The sequence below is a fragment of the Tachysurus vachellii genome, chromosome 5, assembly GCF_030014155.1.
Source record: "Tachysurus vachellii isolate PV-2020 chromosome 5, HZAU_Pvac_v1, whole genome shotgun sequence".
Lineage (NCBI taxonomy): Eukaryota > Metazoa > Chordata > Actinopteri > Siluriformes > Bagridae > Tachysurus > Tachysurus vachellii.
The window spans coordinates 32,389,814-32,411,600 of record NC_083464.1 but is presented as its reverse complement, the minus strand read 5'-3'; the positions used below and the strand labels follow the sequence as shown (position 1 = coordinate 32,411,600).

The 21,787-nt window shown below is 40.3% G+C and overlaps 3 protein-coding genes across 4 annotated transcripts in view; 1 reads left to right on the top strand and 2 right to left on the bottom strand.

The window, feature by feature from the left end:
• ice1 (KIAA0947-like (H. sapiens)) overlaps positions 1-1,177 on the bottom strand; it is a 14,782-nt gene extending 13,605 nt beyond the window's left edge. The window contains exon 1 of the mRNA XM_060871266.1: positions 974-1,177. Within this exon, the coding sequence (XP_060727249.1) occupies positions 974-1,063 (90 nt within the window). The 5' untranslated portion in view covers positions 1,064-1,177. The remainder of the gene's footprint in view (positions 1-973) is intronic.
• Positions 1,178-3,336: 2,159 nt separating this feature from the next.
• Positions 3,337-11,508, bottom strand: prpf3 (PRP3 pre-mRNA processing factor 3 homolog (yeast)). The gene is made up of 17 exons (XM_060871265.1): positions 11,310-11,508; positions 10,656-10,811; positions 10,363-10,493; positions 10,125-10,280; positions 7,937-8,005; positions 7,545-7,816; positions 7,256-7,374; positions 6,852-7,039; positions 6,561-6,727; positions 6,392-6,474; positions 5,753-5,896; positions 5,428-5,527; positions 5,126-5,239; positions 4,890-5,008; positions 4,630-4,707; positions 4,288-4,349; positions 3,337-3,817 (listed from the first exon to the last, which is right to left on the bottom strand). Exons 2-17 carry the CDS (start codon positions 10,798-10,800, stop codon positions 3,668-3,670), a joined length of 2,097 nt encoding a protein of 698 aa, XP_060727248.1. The 5' UTR covers positions 10,801-10,811; positions 11,310-11,508; the 3' UTR covers positions 3,337-3,667.
• Positions 11,509-21,223: 9,715 nt separating this feature from the next.
• LOC132846470 (NACHT, LRR and PYD domains-containing protein 12-like) overlaps positions 21,224-21,787 on the top strand; it is a 109,640-nt gene continuing 109,076 nt past the window's right edge. Inside the window, exon 1 of one of the 2 annotated variants that reach the window (XM_060871261.1) lies at positions 21,224-21,646. In XM_060871261.1, coding sequence (XP_060727244.1) covers positions 21,594-21,646 — 53 coding nt within the window. In that variant the 5' untranslated portion in view covers positions 21,224-21,593. The remainder of the gene's footprint in view (positions 21,647-21,787) is intronic. The other variant, XM_060871264.1, reaches the window with a different exon arrangement.

The window sequence follows — 21,787 nt, the reverse complement described above, 5'->3', positions numbered from 1 at the left end:
TCCACAACACAGTCCACTACACTGTCCACAACACAGTCTACTACATCGTCCACAACACAATCTACTACACTGTCCACAAAACAGTCTACTACACTGTCCACAACACAGTCTACTACACTGTCCACAACACAGTCTACTACACTGTCCACAACACAGTCTACTACACTGTCCACAACACTGTCCACAACACAATCTACTACACTGTCCACAAAACAGTCTACTACACTGTCCACAACACAGTCTACTACACTGTCCACAACACAGTCTACTACACTGTCCACAACACAGTCTACTACACTGTCCACAACACAATCTACTACACTGTCCACAACACAGTCTACTACACTGTCCACAACACAGTCTACTACACTGTCCACAACACTGTCCACAACACAATCTACTACACTGTCCACAACACAGTCTACTACACTGTCCACAACACAGTCTACTACACTGTCCACAACACTGTCCACAACACAGTCTACTACACTGTCCACAACACAGTCTACTACACTGTCCACAACACTGTCCACAACACAATCTACTACACTGTCCACAACACTGTCCACAACACTGTCCACTACACTGTCCACAACACAGTCTCCTACTATACCAGAGTCTACACCACAGTCTAGTTAACAGTCTAAAACACAGTCTACTACAGTGTAAAACACAGTATACCACACAGTCTTCCGAACAGTTTAGTAAACAGTTTAGTACACAGTTTAGTAAACAGTTTAGTAAACAGTTTAGTAAACAGTTTAGTACACAGTATAAAACACATCCACACTTTCTCTCTGCCTTCAGTGGTCGTGTTGCCTCTGACAGGTCACGTGACCAGCTATGGCAATAATACTGAGCTGGGGCAGGTAAAGAGCAGGTCAGCAGTGTAACTTCCCCCTGGGGCTTTAACCGAACACAACAACACAACACAAGCAGTATAAATAAATCACATGTGTTTATATGAACGCACCTGATTTAAAACAGTGCAGTTTTGACAAGTGCCAGAAGAAGCTTCTGAGGCGATTCCTGCGGCTCCTGACTGGTTCACCCCCGGCATCATGGTACAGATATATCACTAAAACTAAACTAAACAACACTCAGACACTCCGATACGTCCAAAACAAGACACAAACCACAATAACACCGTGCATCATGGAAACGTAGGGCAACACGAGGGCTGTTAGGACCCCAAAGCGTCAAAGACCCGGGCTGCCGTTTACAAATGCCTGATTAGAAAATATCTGTCCGTGTTGGTCGGTCTCTCTCTCTCTCTCTCTCTCTCTCTCTCTCTCTCTCTGTGTATAAATGTGTGTGTGTGTGTTTTATCTGTCTGATTTGGTTTATTACTCTGTAAATAAATATCACTGTAAAATGGCCTCATTGGCGTCCCACATTAAGGAATGACAATGTTTACGTTTATGTTTTGACAAAATACTCAATAATAAAATCCACAAGTAAAATATGATTTTTTACGGGAAAAAAAAGTAGGTTTTGCAAACGCAAGCTATGAGAATAATTTATATTTTTCTTCTTTTTACATTTGGCACTTTATGTTTTTACTCAGGAGGCGGGGCTAACAAGACGTTCATCTCACATTCCTATTGGTCGACTGATTGTGTCCACGCCCCCTCCGCCTGGCGTTCTCGCTCTACAATAATATAAGCGGTTAGTTTAAAACCTGATGTAACGAAGACGTTCCTTTGTGTGATAAAGAAATATAAGTGAATAATTCAGTTGCTACGCAGATTTTTGTTGTTAGCTTTGTTTATTTTCCTGCAGTCGCACAGTAGGCGTGGCTAACTACGTGGGCGTGGCTAACTGCGTAACTGACGGCTTGTTATGACGTCACAGACATTTTTGGTGAGATTGTGACTTGTAAACATTACAGACCTCAGATCAGAGAAACGATTCTCTAATCATTTATCATAACAAAGACATAAATAACCACAGACACGTGCATATGACCTGAAGGTGTGTGTGTGCATTGTGTAAAGTGGGTTCATGCACAGGAAGTAACAACAGGAAATAACAACAGGAAATAACAACAGGAAGTAACAACAGGAAGTAACAACAGGAAGTAACAACAGGAAGTAACAACAGGAAGTGTCCAAATACATGATTAAAAGAAGGAAGAAAGAAAAGTAATAAAATGAAGACTTAGTTGTTTAATTAAAAAGAAAAGATTCTGTAAGACAGGACGTCCTGTATGGTCGTCATCCCAAACTGCTGTGAGAATTCATCGTGTCTTCACTCTTACAGGTTGTTGGGGCACAAAAACCCAACGCAATCATAGCAGTTTCCATTTGTGATGTGCTTTGTGTCTGTAATCAACATACAACTGCCTTTATCATATACATGTTCATATCTGCTGGAACCAAATTCCTTGTGTGTGTCAACACACTTGGCCGATAAATCTGATTCTGATTCTGATGTCATGTCAATGTCATTCTGTTACACTGTGGAGCTTCTGTACTAGAACAAACTCCTCATATGTGAAAACATACTTGACAATAAAGACCTTTCTGATTCTGATCATTAAACTACAGCAGTTTCCTCGTCTCTATGTTCAAACCATTTTCCCGTCGGTTCACGTTCTGTACGTCGGCTCCAAGCTCTGGCCCGTTCAGGTGCTGTTATTGGGAGTCACTCAGTGGCAGACAGCTGTGGTGTGTGAACACGTGGTCATTTATGGCTAATGACATTCATCAATAAACAGAAGCATGTGAATATTAACTACAACCATTTTATGTAATTTCTTCTATTCTCTAAAGACAAATGAGGCCCAGTGGATGTTTGATGGACAAAATGTTCTTACACTACGTTTGGTGTAAAGATGAGATTTTCTTTATCTCTGATATAAACAGTCCAGTTAAGCTGTTTGCTGTTGGACGGTAACATTAATGCTGCTTGTTTCTGTGGTTATGACTTTGTGCCTTGCTTTAAGGATCACTGAACTAACAGAAATGATGAAAAACCTTCAGACTAAAAATAATTAGATTTTAATTCTCACTCTGCATGAATATTTAGATTAGTGTTTAATCACTGAATTTAAGTTTTCTCCCCCACAATGTGCAGAAATCTACTTCATGCCTGAAAGTAATAGAAGATTCAATGGTGGTTGTTTTTCCCCCCAGATATGATCCTATTGTTACTCAGATGGATGTAAATTCTTAACAGCCACATTTTCTAGCCCATAAACACAAGGTGCTGTATGATGGATGCAAAGAAAAGGTGCTTTGATTCTCTTATAATTTGTTTTGAAGAAATCTAACAGACCTCCCACTGGTCAGAAGGAAAAAGAATGAACGCTTGGATAAATCTAGGAAGCGCAGCTGGTTTCCCTCCAAACTTTTAATCAGTGTGTGCAGTCGGTAAAGCAGTGGTTCACATCTAAAGACACCAGCATCTGCATAGTCACACATCTGCCTAATAAAAAACGAAGGGAAATAAAAACAAATGTACAGTTTTGGCTGTGAAGGATTCTTAAGTCTGTGGAACGGCGAAACCAAGGCAGCCGTCTTCAACGTTCTGTAGAAGTCCCAGGAGAAAAGCGTCCATGCACTAGATTCCCAAACGTCCTGCTATGATCACAAGACCCCAACATCCAAGAGTAGCAGCAGTGCAGATTATCAGACACACGTTACACACTCGCTCGCCCTGTCTCTCAGTCATCGGCTGTCTCCAGTACGCTCTCGCTCAGAGCCAGATCCCAGTAGTGCTCTGAGCCATGCTTCTTGAAGTGTTCACGTGCCATGTTCTCTGTGGGACACTGCTTGAACTTCATGTCCCCAAAGCTGCGCTCCATCGCTGTGCCCTGTTTTGGGGAGAGGGGGAGAGAGAGAGAGAGAGAGAGAGAGAGAGAGAGAAGGTAAACATCACAGGTTAATTGAAGTGCACCTAAGACTCCTACTTCTTCCCATTTAGTCAATCCAGAGAGTTCAGAGACAGAACCAATGTAATTACCAAATAATAAATAAAAAAAGATGCTGCGTTCACACACGCAGGGAGAAGCTGCTACAAACTGACCTGAGACCAGTCATGTTTAACAGAAGAATTGACCTCAGCTAGAAAACTGATTAGTAATGCTAGCTACAGCAGCCACTGATGAACATTACTATAGTGACCATAGTAAGATCACCCACTGGTGAGCGTGTAGTAAATGTAGCATGATGAACATCTTGTTACGCTTCTTTGACACTTTTACATTAAAACACGTAAAAGTTTCTTTGTTGTTAATCTCTTTATTTCATTGCGTCCCTCCTACTAACGCTGACGTGTTCTTACCTCCCAGACGAGCGAGCACTTGTTTGGCTTCTTCGATCCCTCGTCGTCCGAGCCGTCAGGGTCTGAGGGGAACACGATGTTAGATTTGAAACAGAACCTTTTTTGCAACAATAACAAAAATGTGTCCTTATGACATGTGAGATTTAAAATAACTAACTGATTGGTCCATGGTTAATACTGACATCTACATCATTTAAGTATTTTTCCTCTAATGACACTGACATCATTCTTACTGCAATATGTTCTTTCATAACTCACACATACATCTTAGTGTTCAGCATAAAAAAAAAAAAATCCACCCTGTTGATATGATGTAATTTTTCCCATGGTGACTTCTCTTACCATCTCTCTTAGAGCTCGGCTCCTCCCATTTGATCCTGTTCAGCATCAGCCTCTTAAACTTCTTCTGGGATTTGGGTCCTGTAAGGCAGACACATGGTTAAGTGTACAACCCAATGTGTGTGTGAGGAATAAAACAGTGAACAATAATCAGGATCATGACTCGATTCATGAGGAATTATTTCTTGAAGGTGAATCCAAGCTGAACGTTAATACGACACTTTAGTGTCAGAGTCAGGTTGGAGGTCAATGGCTTCTCTTACCTCCTTCCACCACCACAATGTTGACGTCTTTGTGCAGCACCACGGTGCCGGTCAGATACAGCTGATTAGCGTTGGCTTCCACTTTAAACTTCTTAGATGGGCTGTGCAGGTTTCGGATCCTAAAGAAAAAAGAAAACACAGGTTCCTTTACTAACCGTTCACTTCACCCATATTTATCCCCAATACATGCATCTTTTTTCACCATTGACAGTTGTAAGACTTTAGGAAGGTGTTACCTGTAGACAGCAATGTGAACACCATGACTCAGATCTTCCTTAAGCTTCTTCACCTTCTTCTCTTTCCTTTGCTCTGCTGTCAGTTTGCGTGCTGCATTTGCCTCCTCATGGGCTCTGGATGTACAAACACACAGGATTTATAGAGCTGTTGCTGTTGTTCAGCGTTTGCCCAGTTAATCATCATGCAGTGTATTCAGTGACTCTTAAATCCTATCAGGTACAAAACAACTTTACAGGACAATCATTAGACAACATGCATTTGTTCTGCGTTCACAGCTTGTGGATGAATGCAGGAGACTCACTTTTGTCTCTTGGCCATTTGTGCTCTGACATGTGCCTCAACTTTGGTAGGATCCTGTACGGCTTCTGTGCCCAGCACTCGCATCAGATTAGAGATCCGTACTGCCAAAACACACCGGCGCTGATGAGTCAACTAATCATTCTGTCAGCTACGTGTTTATATATAAATATAACAGATTAATATAGTTTATCAGATTTTTACATGAAACATCAGATGCTTGTTAACTGGTCCTTTAATGTATAGTATAGAGAACACACGTGTGTGTGTGTGTGTGTGTGTGTGTGTGTGTGTGTATAGGACGCCGGTGTTCACCATCCCTGCTTTACCTTTTGGTTCTGGAGGAGGCATGAGGCCGAGTCTGACCTTCTCCTGCACCTCCTTCTGACCCTCACGCCGTGTCTGCCTCCTCAGCTTCTTCTGCTCCTTCTTTGTCAAGTACACGCCCAGAGTCACCGGCTTGTCCGTATCCACTGAGAAGAAGATAAAAGCATTAGCTGGTAAATTACAGCAAAGTACCTGGAGTTTTTGTGTTTGTTATTAATGAGATATCCTGAGGATGCAGGAGTATGATGTTTCCCCCCCAAAGCTGAGCACCGTGGTGATCGTTAATACGGCTAACAAAATGAGTAACCTGGTGCACATTAGACCTAAAACAACACACACAATTTAGCTCGACTCATTGGCATGAAAGTCACACGTGTGTTCTTTCACCACAGGGTTAAACGTGACACGTCTCTCTCTCCTCAGATGCTGCTGTTTTATTTACTTTTGCACTAAATGTCAGATTATAAGTTGGATATTTAGTGCATACAAGTATTTTGTGTGAAAAGGGAAAAAGCAAACAAAAGACCCAGAAGATTTATCCTCCCCTAGATTATAGAGCTTTTATCACAAAGGCTCGCTGCTACATGAAGAAACATGCAATGGTTAAAACAAGCCCAGAAACCCTGAGGCCTAAACTCTACCTGGAGGAGCCATTTGTGCAGGATGTTCCACCAGATTGGTGATTCCGTGGAAGTCCGAGATATCGAACACAGCCTGGGGCGAGCTGAAAGACACAAGGAAGCAAAATCTCACACTGTAGCAGATGCAGAAATTTCCAGATCTAAACAACTTGATTGCTTTCATTCTTACAATTCTACGTTGTTGGGCAGAATGAAGGAGTCCCACCACTCCATGGAAGGCACGTCACCTTCACCGAGCTCCTTCTTAGGGGCGATCAGAGCCAGCTTGGTAGACGCCTGGATGCCCGTCTTTTTGGCTGCCTGTGCAATCTCCATCTGTAACCTCTCTAACTGAGCCTGAGAGAGAAACAATCACATGCTTCCATCAGCCACTGAAACAAGGAGCATCAACATGATGAGTCAAAGGTTTTCTGCATACAGTAAATATTACACATCAGAGAGATGATAAGTCGGCAGTCACCTTGGTGCGTATCCGCTGGCCTATTTTCTCAAAGCGACCCCTTTCGTGGAACCTGAACCCCTTCTTTTGTCTCTGAGGCTGCGGAATGGCCAACCTGGTGTCGAAGTAAGATGCAGACTCGAGGTCATCACTGGGCTTTTCCTTCAGCTGCTGCTTAAACTGCTCTCGCTTCACTGCTCTGATATTAGCTAGAGAAGGGGAGGGGGGTGGGGGGGATCAAAGTAAGATCTCTTTACAAATTAACATAGAACCAACAAAAAAATAGTCTAGAAAATGTTTAGTCAAACTTAGCACTTTAATGTTAATGAACTAGTCCCTTTCCTGGAGCTCCAGAGGTTCTGTAGCTTCAGCAGAAACAAGCTTGTTGGTTTGCCACAAATTCTCTTCACCAGGTTCAGTGTTACCTTTCAGAGTCGGCATGCGGTGTGTGAGCTCCACCTCTTTGCCGCTGGCGTCGACGGTTCTCCCGAGCTCGTCCAGAATGAGCGGCGTGGGCTTCGTGATCTCACGGGCCTCCACTTTGCTGTAAAACCACAACGAACAGCAACAGACGAAGAGCTTGAGTCGATGTAGGTACTCGTATGTCTTACATATAAACATGACATTATACCTGACATATTTTATACCTTAGAACATCTCTTTATCTCCTTAAAGTGTGCTTGTGTGTGCACGGCGATGCTCTGCTATACTCACGGTGGTGCGATGCCCATGGCATGCAGGTTAGCGAGTGCCACAAGGTTGTGTGGTCCCGCACTGGGTACAGCTCCCAGGATGCCCGGCTTCATGGCCAGAGTGGACTGAATCTTGGCCTGGAGCTCAGCGGCTTTGCGTGCCTTCTCAATGGCGTCATTCATGAAGCTGGCAGCCTGTGAAGGGGCAATAGACTGACCTGGGCCTGGAGCAGGAGGCTGGAGAGAGCGCATACCAGGTGCTGATGGCTGGGGGGTAGGTAGGGGCAGTCTGGGCTGGAGATTAAAACTAGTTACTTTTGACTCCATGTAGATGGTAAGTGAACAGTTCATGAAGTCATTAACACAAGTGTGAACTTTACATCTTATTTAAACACAGCTCGGTTCCTTCGTTACCTGAGTGATACTAAGCTGCTTCTTCCTCTCTTCTATCTGGCGTGTGGCTGCTTCCATCATCTGCTTTATCTGCAGAAGAAACAGGTCATGACTCCTTAAGAGAAGGTAAAAACCAATTACACCACATTTTCAGTGGCTGAACTCCTGAGAAACCTGTGCAGGACATTTTACAGGTCTGCTGCTATTCTGTTTTAGTCCCAACTAAAAAAGCTTAAATACAACCAGGTTTTTATTTGTTGTGCAACTTCGAAAAGAACATCAATAAAAATCACACAAAGCTTTTAAACCAGGCACTGAGTGGCTATTTAACATAAAAATATCTTTATATACAAAAGCTTTAAATACAAATTAAAATTCTTGTGCAAACCTCATTAGAATAGATACAGTGCCATGCAAAAGTATTCACACCCACTGAACTTTTCCACATTTTGATAACCACAAAGAAAAATGTATTTTATTAGGATTTTATGTCACAGACCAACACAAAGTGGCACATAATTGTGAAGTGGGAGGAATGATAAATGGTGTCAAAAGTTTTTTTACAAATAAATATGTGAACAGTGTGGTGTGCGTTTGTGTTCAGCCCCACTGAGGCAATACTTTGTAGAACCATCTTTCTCTGCAATTACAGCTGCAAGTCTTTTGGGGTTTGTCTCTACCAGCTTTGCACATATAGAGAGTGAAATTTTTGCCCATTCTTCTTTGCAAAATAGCTCAAGCTCAGTCAGATTGGACGGCGAGCGTCTGTGAACAGCGATTTAAGTCTCGCCACAGATTCTCAGATGGATTTAGGTCTGGACTTTGACTGGGCTGCTCTAACACATGAATATGCTTTGATCTAAACCACTCCATTGTAGCTCTGACTGTATGTTTACAGTCTTAGTGAGCCAGCATTAATGTATCCAATGTTAGAGATTTAAGCACTTATGTACGTCGCTCTGGATAAGGGCGTCTGCCAAATGCTGTAAATGTAAATGTTTAGGGACAGCATATAAAGTGTCCCACAAGGGAGAAAAATACACTGGATCATTGCTTCACAATTCTTAAGGACGCATATGGCTCTGTACCCAGGGCAGACTTTGGGGGACTCTGTAGAGAGTTTAATGCAGGAGGGGACTTCACACAATCGTCCCGGTCCCCAAGAAACCCTCCATCACGGGACTGAATGACTACAGGCCTGTCGCTCTGACATCTGTTGTCATGAAGACCTTCGAGCAGCTGGTTCTGGCCCACCTAAAGACTGAAACAGAACAGATGCTGGATCCCCTACAGTTTGCCTACCATGCAAACAGATCAGTGGACGACGCAGTCAACATTGGACCACACTACATTCTGCAGCACCTGGACTGCCCAGGGACATATGCCCAGATTCTGTCAGTGGATCACCAGCTTCCTGACAGACAGGAAACAACAGGTGAGACTGGGAGGTGTCACCTCCGGCATTGGGACAATCAGCACTGGCGCTCCACAGGGATGTGTCCTCTCCTCACGGTTATTCTCCCTCTACACTAATGACTGCACCTCGAGTGACCAAACTGTTAAAATCCTGAAATTTGCAGATGATACTATGCTCATCTGTCTCATCCAAGATGGCGATGAGTCTGCATGCCGGCAGGGGGTGAAACGGCTGGTGCTACGGTGCAGTCAGAACAGTCTAGAGCTAAACACCCTCAAAACTGTGGAGATGATAGTGGACTTTAGGAAAGACCCCTCAACACCAGCCTTCACAGAACAGCTGTATTTATACTGAGATTAAATTACACACAGCTGCAGCTCTGTTTACTAATTAGGTGACTTCTGAAGGCAGTTGGTTTCACTGGATGTTAGTTAGGGGTATCAGGGTAAAGGGGGCTGAATACAAATGCACCACACTTTCAGATATTTATTTGTTTAAAAAATAAATAAATAAATAAATAAATAAAAGAGACACCATTTATAATTTTCATCCCACTTTCTTTCAGTTTATTTAATAAAATACATTTTTGTTTGTGGTTGTAACGTCAAAATGTGGGAAAGTGCAGTGGGTGTGAATACTTTTGCAAGGCACTGTATTAATGCTGAGCTGCTTTAGTAGCTTTTACCTCTGACAGTGTTCGTGCCTCATCTGAAACTAAACACTTTCACCAGAAACACAATGATGTTGGTTCCACTTCGCAATAGGACAAAATGGTGATGCTTTTATACTTACTTGCATCTTTGTGAGCATGCCAGGACTTTCTGTAGGAGGTCCAGGAAGAACTTCTGGCTCTTCAACCTCTTCGAATCGAGGTACTCTCTTCCTCTTCGCTGCTGTATCGCCCGCCTCGAGATCTTTCTGCATCTCCACCTCGTCGCCAAACACATCCTGTAGAGAGACGAGTTGGATTCACCGTTGCACTTCACAAACTATTTTAAAAGCATCCTTTGCCGTTCTGCATCACACTGACCTTCAGCTCTCTCTTGCGGTTTTTCTCGACCGTGCCTTTGTTGCCCCGAGAGTTCCTGCTCTCTTCCAGTGCTTCGAAGAGCCTCTCTACGAAGCTGCTCGCTGACTCGTCCAGAAACGGCCTCAGCTGATCTGAGACACACAGAAAGCCCAAGTCACATGATTAGAAATGTGTTTCATCAAAGCTAGAAGTGCCTGAAAAGGTTCTGGACAAATCAACCGTCTGCCAGGACATTAGGGGTGGACATTAATACCCCCAGTGCCTGGACAATGCAGAATACGTGCGTTTTGTACCTGTTGTTTTCCTTTTGTCCAACCCTTTCCCCAGGCAGTGCAGAGCCGCAGTGACCACAGTGGGCTCTGAGAAGCCCAGCACCTTCTTCACCGTGCGCTCCACCCAGGGCCGCAGCTCCTCCACCTCCCTCTTGGGCAAAGACATGCTGAGAAGTTCTGACGTGTGTGAGGAGGAGAAACAGGTCATAACAGGTCATAACAGGTCATAAAGACACATCCACAACCTTACAAACGATTTCACACTGTTCCATTCAGGATTCCTACTTTCTGCATCGCATTTTTTAAACATTCGGTTTAAACACGAAGTGGAATTAAATCAGTTAATACAAAACAATCCCTTATTTATGACCAAGAACCTTTAATGTAGTGTTAATGTAGACACTTTTTATTAAACATTACACCTTTTATCAGTCTTCATCATAGCTGTGTTTATTTTTCTCATTTATCTGCATATTTCTGTAAACTGAAGAGCGTAAATAAAATAAAACCTTAAACACAAAACTATAAAATAAATGTACGGGTATTGTGATAAAGTGACGTGACGTTTAGTCTGAGGTAAGTTAATGCTAAACCATGTAGCCGTTAGCTTAGCCGTTAGCCTAGCCGTTAGCTTAGCCGTTAGCCTAGCTGTTTAGATTTAAAATTTTAACTTACCAGCTGATTTCTGCCACAAGTACGAACGCCAAAGAAAGCCTTTCTTCCCCAAATCTCAGCTTATTCACCACAGAAACGCTACAAACTAAATGTTTAATAAATAAAGATTTTTGTACAGAAATAAATTTGGTGAACTTTCTGTTCGCGGCGTCCAGAAAACGTTCAGGCGCTGCAGTAAGAACAGGAAATATAACCAACTACTTCCGTTATAAATAAAGTGGCGTTGGTGCTGCCACCTGCTGTTAGTGATGGCGAAGTGAAGCTTTCTTGAAACAGTGAAGATTTTTTTTTTTTTTTAATAATTTCTTTATTTATTAAATACTTGAAAGAACAGAAAAAGAAACTAACAACAATTGTCATCATTGCCATGTAACAATAACACAATACGTCAGAGACCAACAGTCTTTCAGTTCAGACTAAGTGACAAGTCCTTAAATACAGCGATTGTTCTCAAAGCTCAGATTTTTAGAAAATTCAATAGTGTCAAAATACATTTTCATCTCATCTTAAAAAAAGGGTTTGCACTTTGAAAATTTACATTTATGAATGTGATATTTGGCTAACAGAAACATAAGGTTTATAAAATAAATATCTTTTTTTTCATACTCATGAAAGCCAAAAATCACATTTCTGTATGTAAATGTATAATTTGGATAAACGTAACATTTAATATAGTCACAAAAGTCACACCAAAATGTCAGTGTGTGAGAGCAATTCCAAAATAAATGTAAAGTAGTTTCAGGTTTCTCTAAACAGAAAGAACAGAGGGTATTAATATCATTCTTAAGCCTTCTGAGAGAACACTTATCTGGGTAAAACCTATGAATTAACTTAAAAGTAATTTCTCTCACTTTGTTAGTTACTAAATACTTGTAAGGTAATGTCCGAACTTTTTTCCAGGGAAATGTCACTTACAAGTCCATTCCAATAAGAAATTACATATGGCATAGAAACAGATTCCTCCTGAAACAAGACTCAAGACTTTCTTATTGTTTTTTGTCTTAGATGAAGAAAGACACTGTTTACCTACAACCTATAACAACTCCTTGTGGCACTGCATCAGCCACAACCGCAAATTCTTTTGGAGTAACAGGAACATGCTTTACTAAGAACTCAGAATAATTATGTTGGCTTTATAGAAGCCAACATTCTGTTTTCATATTTAAGCTTAGACAAAAAATTATCAAGAGTAATTCTTCATAGGGCTTTTGAGCCACATGAACCAAATTCGGATATGTCATAGACCCTGGTCTGACGTTTGTTGCTATTACTTTTCTAAGCAATTTTTTCGAGTACTTTTCGAGTACCGGTACTTCTGGTACCGGGTCTCTATTCTGAATAACAAAAACAAATGTGCCTGAATACTATTCCCTTTACTGTAAGACTCCTTCACCCTAATCTTTGAACGTGATATTACTTTGTTAGATATACATGCCTGTGTTATTCCTATTGGGTGTGAGTGAAAATTAACATCTGTCATATGTTATCTTAAGTGTTATTGTCTTTTGTTCAGTTTATTTTACTGTTAAAGGTGATGCATGAGAAGCAGTTGCAGCTTTTCATTAAATGTTTGTGTTTTATTACTTGCTTCAGATATAAATTCTGGCCTGTTCCTAATATTTTGGCCTGTTCCTAATAAATTGGCCAAAATATTAGGAACAGGCCAATTTATTAGAAACAGGCCAAATTATTAAGAACAGGCCAAATTATTGCGTCACAGGTTTTCGGATGATGTCACATGCTCGTCTCCACTTGCCTCCAAATGTTTTGGCACCCTAGCGCTCCACTAGATTTCACGTTATACGTCCACTTGCGGGGGCACGGTGGCTTAGTGGTTAGCACGTTCGCCTCACACCTCCAGGGTTGGGGGTTCGATTCCCGCCTCCACCTTGTGTGTGTGGAGTTTGCATGTTCTCCCTGTGATTCGGGGGTTTCCTCCGGGTACTTCGGTTTCCTCCCCTGGTCCAAAGACATGCATGGTAGGTTGATTGGCATCTCTGGAAAATTGTCCGTAGTGTGTGAGTGTGTGAGTGAATGAGAGTGTGTGTGTGCCCTGTGATGGGTTGGCACTCCGTCCAGGGTGTATCCTGCCTTGATGCCCGATGACGCCTGAGATAGGCACAGGCTCCCCGTGACCCGAGGTAGTTCGGATAAGCGGTAGAAGATGAATGAATGAATGAATGTCCACTTGCCTCCAATTCTTGCCTCGTCAAAGCCAACATCAAAGTTTGATCTAGTTATAAATCTAGTTACAGATTGAACCATTGTAATTGAAAAGCTGAGATACAAAAATAATTCCATTTTTAAACCAATTATCAAAGAAAAGATATTTATGTTTATACAGAAAATCCTTATTACTACAGTTAAATCAACAAATTGTTCACTAGACCCCATTCCAACTAAATGACTGAAAGAATACATAAAGCTGGTGAGCCTCTTCTTTATATTATTAACTCCTTGTTATCTTTAGGTTACGTCCCTAAATCCTTCAAGTTGGCAGTTATTAGGCCACTCATCAAAAAACCTAATTTAGATCCAAATGAACTGTCAAATTACAGACCTATTTCACACCTTCCCTTTATGTCTAAAATACTTGAAAAGGTTGTGTCTGTTCAACTAACCTGTTCAGTCAGGTTTCAGGCCCCATCATAGCACAGAAACTGCACTTGTGAAAGTCACAAATGACTTGTTCTTAGCTTCGGACCAAGACTGTATGTCACTATTAGTTCTACTTGACCTTAGTGCTGCATTCGACACTATAGATCACAACATTCTCTAGATCACTTACAAAATTACACAGGTATTCCTGGACAGGCTTTAAGTTGGTTTAGATCCTACCTGTCTGATCGATACCATTTTGTAGAATTAAAGGGTGAATCCTCCAGTTTATTGCCAGTTAATTATGGGGTCCCTCAAGGATCAGTTCTAGGACCTCTGCTTTTCTCGATGTACATACTTCCATTAGGGAACATTATTAGAAGACATGGGATTAGTTTCCACTGCTATACTGACGACACACAGTTATATATCTCATCAAAACCAGATGAAATAACTAAACTGTCCAAATTAACTCAATGCTTTAGAGAGATAAAAGACTGGATGAGCTGCAATTTTGTTGTTAAAACTCTGATAAGACAGAAAAACTACTTATAGGTCCAAAAACCAGTACACAGAAACTCTCACAATTTAACTTCCAATTAGAGGGATGTTCTGTTACTAGTAGCTCGACAGTGAAAGACCTGGTGTTTATTAGACAGTAAATTGTCTTTAAAATCATATCACCATACTACAAAAACAGCCTTCTTCCACCTTAGAAATATTGCCAAGCTGAGAAACATCCTGTCTGTATCTGATGCTGAGAAGCTAGTTCATGCTTTCATGACCTCTAGACTGGACTATTGTAATGCATTACTAGGTGGTTGTCCTGCATCTTTAATAAATAGGCTACAGTTAGTCCAAAATGCAGCTGCCAGAGTTCTCACTAGGACAAGAAAGTATGACCATATAACCCCAATTTTATCATCTCTACACTGGCTACCTGTTAAGTTTAGAATTGATTACAAACTGCTGCTACTTACGTACAAGGCTCTTAATGGTTTAGCTCCCATGTATCTAACTAGTCTTCTAACACGTTACAATCCTTCACGCTCTCTGAGATCACAAAACTCAGGACTTCTGGTAGTTCCCAGAATATCTAAGTCTACTAAAGGTGGTAGACCGTTTTCTTATTTAGCTCCCAAACTCTGGAATAGTCTTCCTGATAGTGTTCGGGGCTCAGACACACTTTCCCAGTTTAAATGTAGATTAAAAACTCATCTCTTTAGTCAGATGTACACATAATACATCCCATAATATTGTGCACTATTACATGAGACTTGCACATTTTTTATGAACAGCAGATATGTTAATCCCTCTACACTGCTTCTCTCTTTCTACCATCCCGAGACACCCAGACATTGTACCAGCTTGGATCATCTTCCGCGCGATGAAGATCTCGGACCTCTGCTGAGATGAGGCTGACTCTGTGAGAATCCTGAGACATCTACAGACCTACCAGCTCCAGTTGGACTCTGTGATACTAAGAGGAGATCTGAACTCCATGTGATCCTTACACCAATACAGCATTTGTCTGACTGTATATTTATAATCACACCCCCAGTGTCACCCAGATGAGGATGAGGTTCCCCTTTGAGTCTGGTTCCTCTCAAGGTTTCTTCCTTACCAATTTAAGGGAGTTTTTCCTTGCCACTGCTGCCTGAGTCACCTCAGACTTGCTCATTGGGGATAAATACATACACATTGTGAACTATATATATCTAATAATAATATTGAATTTTTTATTATACTAATTCTTTATATTATTCCTTATGTTTACCTTCTGCTCTATGTTTATGTTCTGTAAAGCTGCTTTGAGACAATGTCCATTATAAAAAGCGCTATACAAATAAACTTGAATTGAATTGAGTTTGCCTACCGTGCAAACAGATCAGTGGACGACGCAGTCAACATTGGACTGCACTACATTCTGCAACACCTGGACTGCCCAGGGACATACACCCGGATTCTGTTTGTTGATTTTGATTAGGCTTGTAATACAATAATTCCAGAAATTCTCCACTCTAAACTCCTAAGGCTCACTATACCCCTTCCATCTGTCAGTGGATCACCAGCTTCCTGACAGACAGGAAACAACAGGTGAGACTGGGAGGTGTCACCTCCAGCATTCGGACAATCAGCACTGGCGCTCCACAGGGATGTGTCCTCTCCCCACTGTTATTCTCCCTCTACACTAATGACTGCAATTCAAGTGACCAAACTGTTAAACTACTGAAATGTGCAGATGATACTACGCTCATTGATGGTGATGAGTCTGCATACCGACAGGAGGTGAAGCGGCTGATGCTGTGGTGCAGTCAAAACAGTCTGGAGCTAAACAACCTCAAAACTGTAGAGATGATAGGGGACTTTAGGAAAGACCCCTCAACACCTTCAAGTTTCTGAGCACTACCATTTCCCAAGACCTGAAATGGGAGTGCAACATAAACTCCATCATCAAAAAGGCCCAGCAGAGGATGTACTTTCTACGTCAATTAATGAAGTTTGGTCTGCCGCAGGAACTGTTGATGCAGTCATTGAATCTGTCCTGTTCACATCCATCACCATCTGGTTTGGTGCAGCAACAAAACAGGACAGGAACAGACCACAACGCACGGTTAGAACAGCAGAAAAAATAATTGGTGCCCCCCTGCCCACTCTCCAGGACTTGTACGACACAAGAACCAGAAACCGGGCAGTAAAAATCACCACTGCCCCTTTACACCCTGGACACACCCTCTTTCAGCTCCTCCCTTCTCTCAGGCGCTACAGAACTTTTACGTACTAAAACTACCAGACACAGGAACAATTTGTTTCCCCAGACAATCACCCTGATTAACACCTCACCATCATTATATTCACTGCTTCATATCTATAAGTGCTGCATTATCAGGACTGTCAGTCATCACATTATCTGTATATATAACACAATATTGTTTTTTACACTCCCACACTTTATGTACATAACTGATCGTTCATATTCTATATTCATATTTTATTCATTCTATATTCATATTTTATACTATATTGTATCTCATCATCTGCATTGTTTTCTTGTATAGTATAGTGTTATTTATGTCTGTACCTTTGAGAGTCACAAACTGCTGGAACCAAATTCCTTGTGTGTGTCAACACACTTGGCCAATAAATCTGATTCTGATTCTGATATGTAAGTTTCTCATCTAACTTGTCAAAGGAAATTTTATTATCTAAAGAAGTATTGTACCCATATATATTTCCCAGAATTACTGTTTGTTGGTTAAGTGGAATCACTAATAAATGAAAGTGGCCCAAACTATCCGAATCTAATCCTAAAATATCCCGCTGGGAACGCGACGAAAACAGGACCATTATACGATGGGAGGATTTTTCCGCAGCAGAACTAGGCCCCAGCCGATGAGCAATGTTCAACTCCACGGTGCAGATCAGCAGCGATGCTTGGGGAGACCTGGCTGAAGAGGTTGATGACCATCTGCTTCATGTTCTCTCCTGATTTCTCCGGAATACCTGCTGTCAGTTTGTGGCAAAAGCACGTGGTTTTTACGTGACAACAAGTGCGTTTGCAAAACTTAACAAAAATGTGCAAAAAAAAAAAAAATAAATAAATTATATATATATATATATATATATATATATACATATATATATATATATATATATATATATGTATATATATATATATATATATATACATATATATATATATATATATATATATATATATGTATATATATATATATACATATATATATATATATATATATATATATATGTATATATATATATATACATATATATATATATATATATATATATGTATATATGTTTAAGTGCAGTTAACTCATAAAGCAAACAGTACCTTTGAATTAGATCTGAACATGAACAGATTAGAAATTAAACCGGGATTTGAGCAAAGTTTTTAAGAGCCACAGCAAAACCGTCCTCTCACGATGCCATCTTTGCCTCGCCCCAACCACTCGAAAGGTGAACCGATCTTTTCTGTTTAATGATCGCATACGATGTTGCGCAGCAAAATGAATGAATCACTCCCCTAAAAGGACTCGTTATTCTCAAGTCATGGATCGTGAAGGACACATCACTATATCTGATCTTAACGGACCAATAAAAAGTATTGGATTTGAACGAAAAACTAAAGATTCAAAAGTGTTTTTAATGTCTTTTATAAAATGTGTTTTATAAAATGTCTTTTAACATAAACAGACTAGAAAATAGAGAGGAGAACGGATGGCTCACATGGATGTAAACGGCACTGATGTCACATTAAAATTAGACACAGGGGCACAAGGTAAATATCCTCCCTATGACGGACTTTCTGAGACTGAATAGAAAACCAAAAATAAATCAAAGAAAAGTGCATCTGAAAACGTATGACAACAAAACTATACCTACAAAGGGAATATGCAGAGTCAGTCTATCCTACAAAGGAAAGAAGAAGGATGTGTTTTTTGTACTTGTGGATGGAAACAGACAAATTATTACTAGGGCTGAAATCTTTATGACCAGGAAAAGCCTCTAAAGGTCTCTACAGATGCATCACAAGCAGGTTTAGGAGCTGTTTGCAACTACAGAGAAAGATGTGCAAATTCATGTGGACTCTATCAAAGCACAGACGCCAGTGTCAACAACAAAATGGGTTGAAGCAGCCAAAGAAACACTGAAAGACAAACAGTTAAAGAAAGTAATGGACAGGATTCACATGCCTGGAGATGAGATCATGGAAAATCCTTTCCAGCATTTTAAAGATGAACTGTCAGTGCTAGATGGAGTTTGCTGAAAGGAACAAGAATTGTTGTGCCAATCTCAATGAGAAAACTGATGCTGAAACTTGTGCACGAAGGACATTTAGGAATCCAAAAATGTAAGAGAAGGAGCTGTGGGGAAAAGTTGGTATGGACTTGTTTCAGCTTAATGACAAAGATTACTTGTTGCTCATGGACTATCATTCAAACTACCTGGAATTTGTGCAGCTGACAAGCACAACGTCAGAGCAGGTAATTGCAGAGACAAAAGGTATATTTGCACGACATGGTATTCCAATGACTGTAATAAGTGACAACAGACCACAGTTTGCAAGTCAGAGTTTCAAGCACATAACGTGAAGCCCTCTGTACCCACAGTCCAACGGTTTAGCAGAGAAAGGAGTTCAAATAGTGAAACGCCTTCTAAAAAAAGCCACTGAGACAGGGAGTGATCCGTACCTGGCTATTCTTAATTACAGAGCTTCACCACTGGAGAATGGACTTTCACCGGGGGAAATGCTCATGAATAGGAAACTACAGACAAAGCTACCGTCGGTAAAGCATCAAATGGTACGGAGTAGGTGGAATTCTGCAAATGAAAGACAGATTAATCACTACAACAAAACAGCAAGACCACTGAGCCCACTTGCCCAAGAAGAAATTGTACGAGTGACATGTGATGGGCAGTGGGGACCATTGGCCAAAGTGATTAAAGAGACTACGCCCAGGTCATACGAAGTGCTAACAGAGCATGGGAAAATAATGAGGACAAACACAAGACATTTGCTAAAAGTTCCTCAGAGAGAAATACAAATTAATGAGAGTGAGACAAATGATCTGGAAATTGCAAAGCAAAATGAACAATTAGAAATGCAAAGCAATACTAAAGAATCTGTAACTGAAAATAGACAGGATGCTGTAGAACAAACGTACTAAGAGACAAATACTAAGATCAAAAAGACTAATAGACGAAAAGAGGAAATGTCACAAATTGTGGATAAATTAAAATAATTTGGTGTAATATTTGTAGTCACGGGCATCGGAACCATTATATGACCAATAATATTGGACCCACCCACTTTTACCGTCTCTATTTAGTGCATATGTCTGTTCACTTTTCAGAGCGCCGCCAGTCGAATCCATTCTGCTTGAGGAATTCCCTAACAAATTAAACTCAATTCCGTGTTTTACCTCCAGCATTGACCACGTTCCTGCTTCCTGAAATCCATGGGCGTTGGAACCGTTATATATATATAACCCATCTATGGGAAAATACACCACTGCTAGGTTCTTTGGAGTTCAAGTAAGACAAAGCAACACACAAATAGATTCACTTTAAAGAACTTTAGTGAGCCAACAAAACAGTACAAATTTACAAAACATTAGCCGGCAAAAAAAAAAACAAAAAACAATTGAATGTGTGTAGATGTTTATCAGTGTATGTGTATTTTTTGTATGTGTGTACGTGCATCAAAATAGTCAATATGAGTATTGAATTCCTTTGTCATCAATATCCTTCCATATAGACTTCAGATGGACTTGTGTAAGTGACAGTCATACCAAACACTGCAGTTCCTTTGATATGTCTCAAAATTGGATCTGTAAGGAAAACCTTGTCTTCTCCTGGATACAACGATAGATTTCTCATCAAACTGGGTGGCTCACCATCTAGTTCACCATCCAAATCTCTGTGCCAAAGAAACGTCTCTACAAAAGACCTGACCTGCATTTACAAAACAGGTATTTGTACAAAACAGTTGAAGAGCATTCATTTAAACATCATTTTCATTACTATTAGGCCCAATCACATTTTAATCTATTCAAATAAACCGAGAAATACTGTATGTATGACCATTAATTAGCTAAATATATGCTGAGCTGCATAACTTTGAATAAGTTTTGGTTTTTTTTTTTTTTTTTTTTGTAAAAAACAAATTGATTTAACCATAAAGATTATACTGTAGTTTTTACAGTGAAATGAAAATATGAAATGCAAGAAAACATGCATCCACATACACAAGAAACTAAGGAATAACATACATATATTCCTAACATTGGCCCATTCGGCCCAATGCCATTTGCTTCCAAGTTTAACGTTGAATATTTCCTCCATTGATACTTAAACCAACAGAATACTATTTATATAATCAAAAGAAAAATACAATTTGAGAGTTCAACTAAATAGGAAGTAATTAAAATTAATTATCTTTACTTTGTAATGTGAATCCACAGTTATTTAAACAATATTATTAAAGCATAATCAAACTCAAAATATGAACTCATATGAACTCAAACTCAAACCCCCGGGTCACAAAACTCATCTAACCAATCAGCAACGCCAGAAGGCGGGACAAAGTGTTCAATTACAATATGATTGGTTTAAAATGAAAATAACACGGGACAAGGTATCACAGTGAAATATTACTGGTCCTAGAGTTAGAAGAATAAATGATAATGAATAAAAAATTATATTTTCCTCTATTTAAGGATTAAACTAACATTTTGTAACTGGGTTACATATATATATATATGTGTGTGTGTGTGTGTGTGTGTGTGTGTGTGTGTGTGTGTGTGTGTGTGTGTGTGTGTGTGTGTGTGTGTGTCACTGCCCTTCCCCCCTCTGCAGTATAAACTGTAATGAAAGTGAAAGTCAGCAGCTCCATTTTGTGACGAGTGAAAACTAAAAGATTTCAGGAGTAAAAACACAGTGAGTATCTAAAGCTCTAATATATAAACACACTGAAGTGACACTAGATGCAGAAGAGTTTTGTGGGTTTGTACTGAAGCTTTAATGTACACAGGTTGTTTTATAACTTGATAGCGTGACTATTTCCTGTAAGTGAACTCTGTGCTGATTCAGGGTTTAATTTAACACACCGATGTTGGAGTGAAGTAAACGTGTGTCCTGCTGTGATCTGGAGAAGGAGACATGACCTCCAACATGAGTGTGTCTGGAAAACAGGACTTAAAGAAAGACGAGAGGTGACTTACTTTTACATTCACCAGCAATAAATACACACCGTCTCATGGGAACACATCTGTATCTCTAAACACTCACTAGTTAACACAGGAACTCAACTTTGCTTTAAGGTGTTTAATAGCAGTGAATATATCACTGATCTG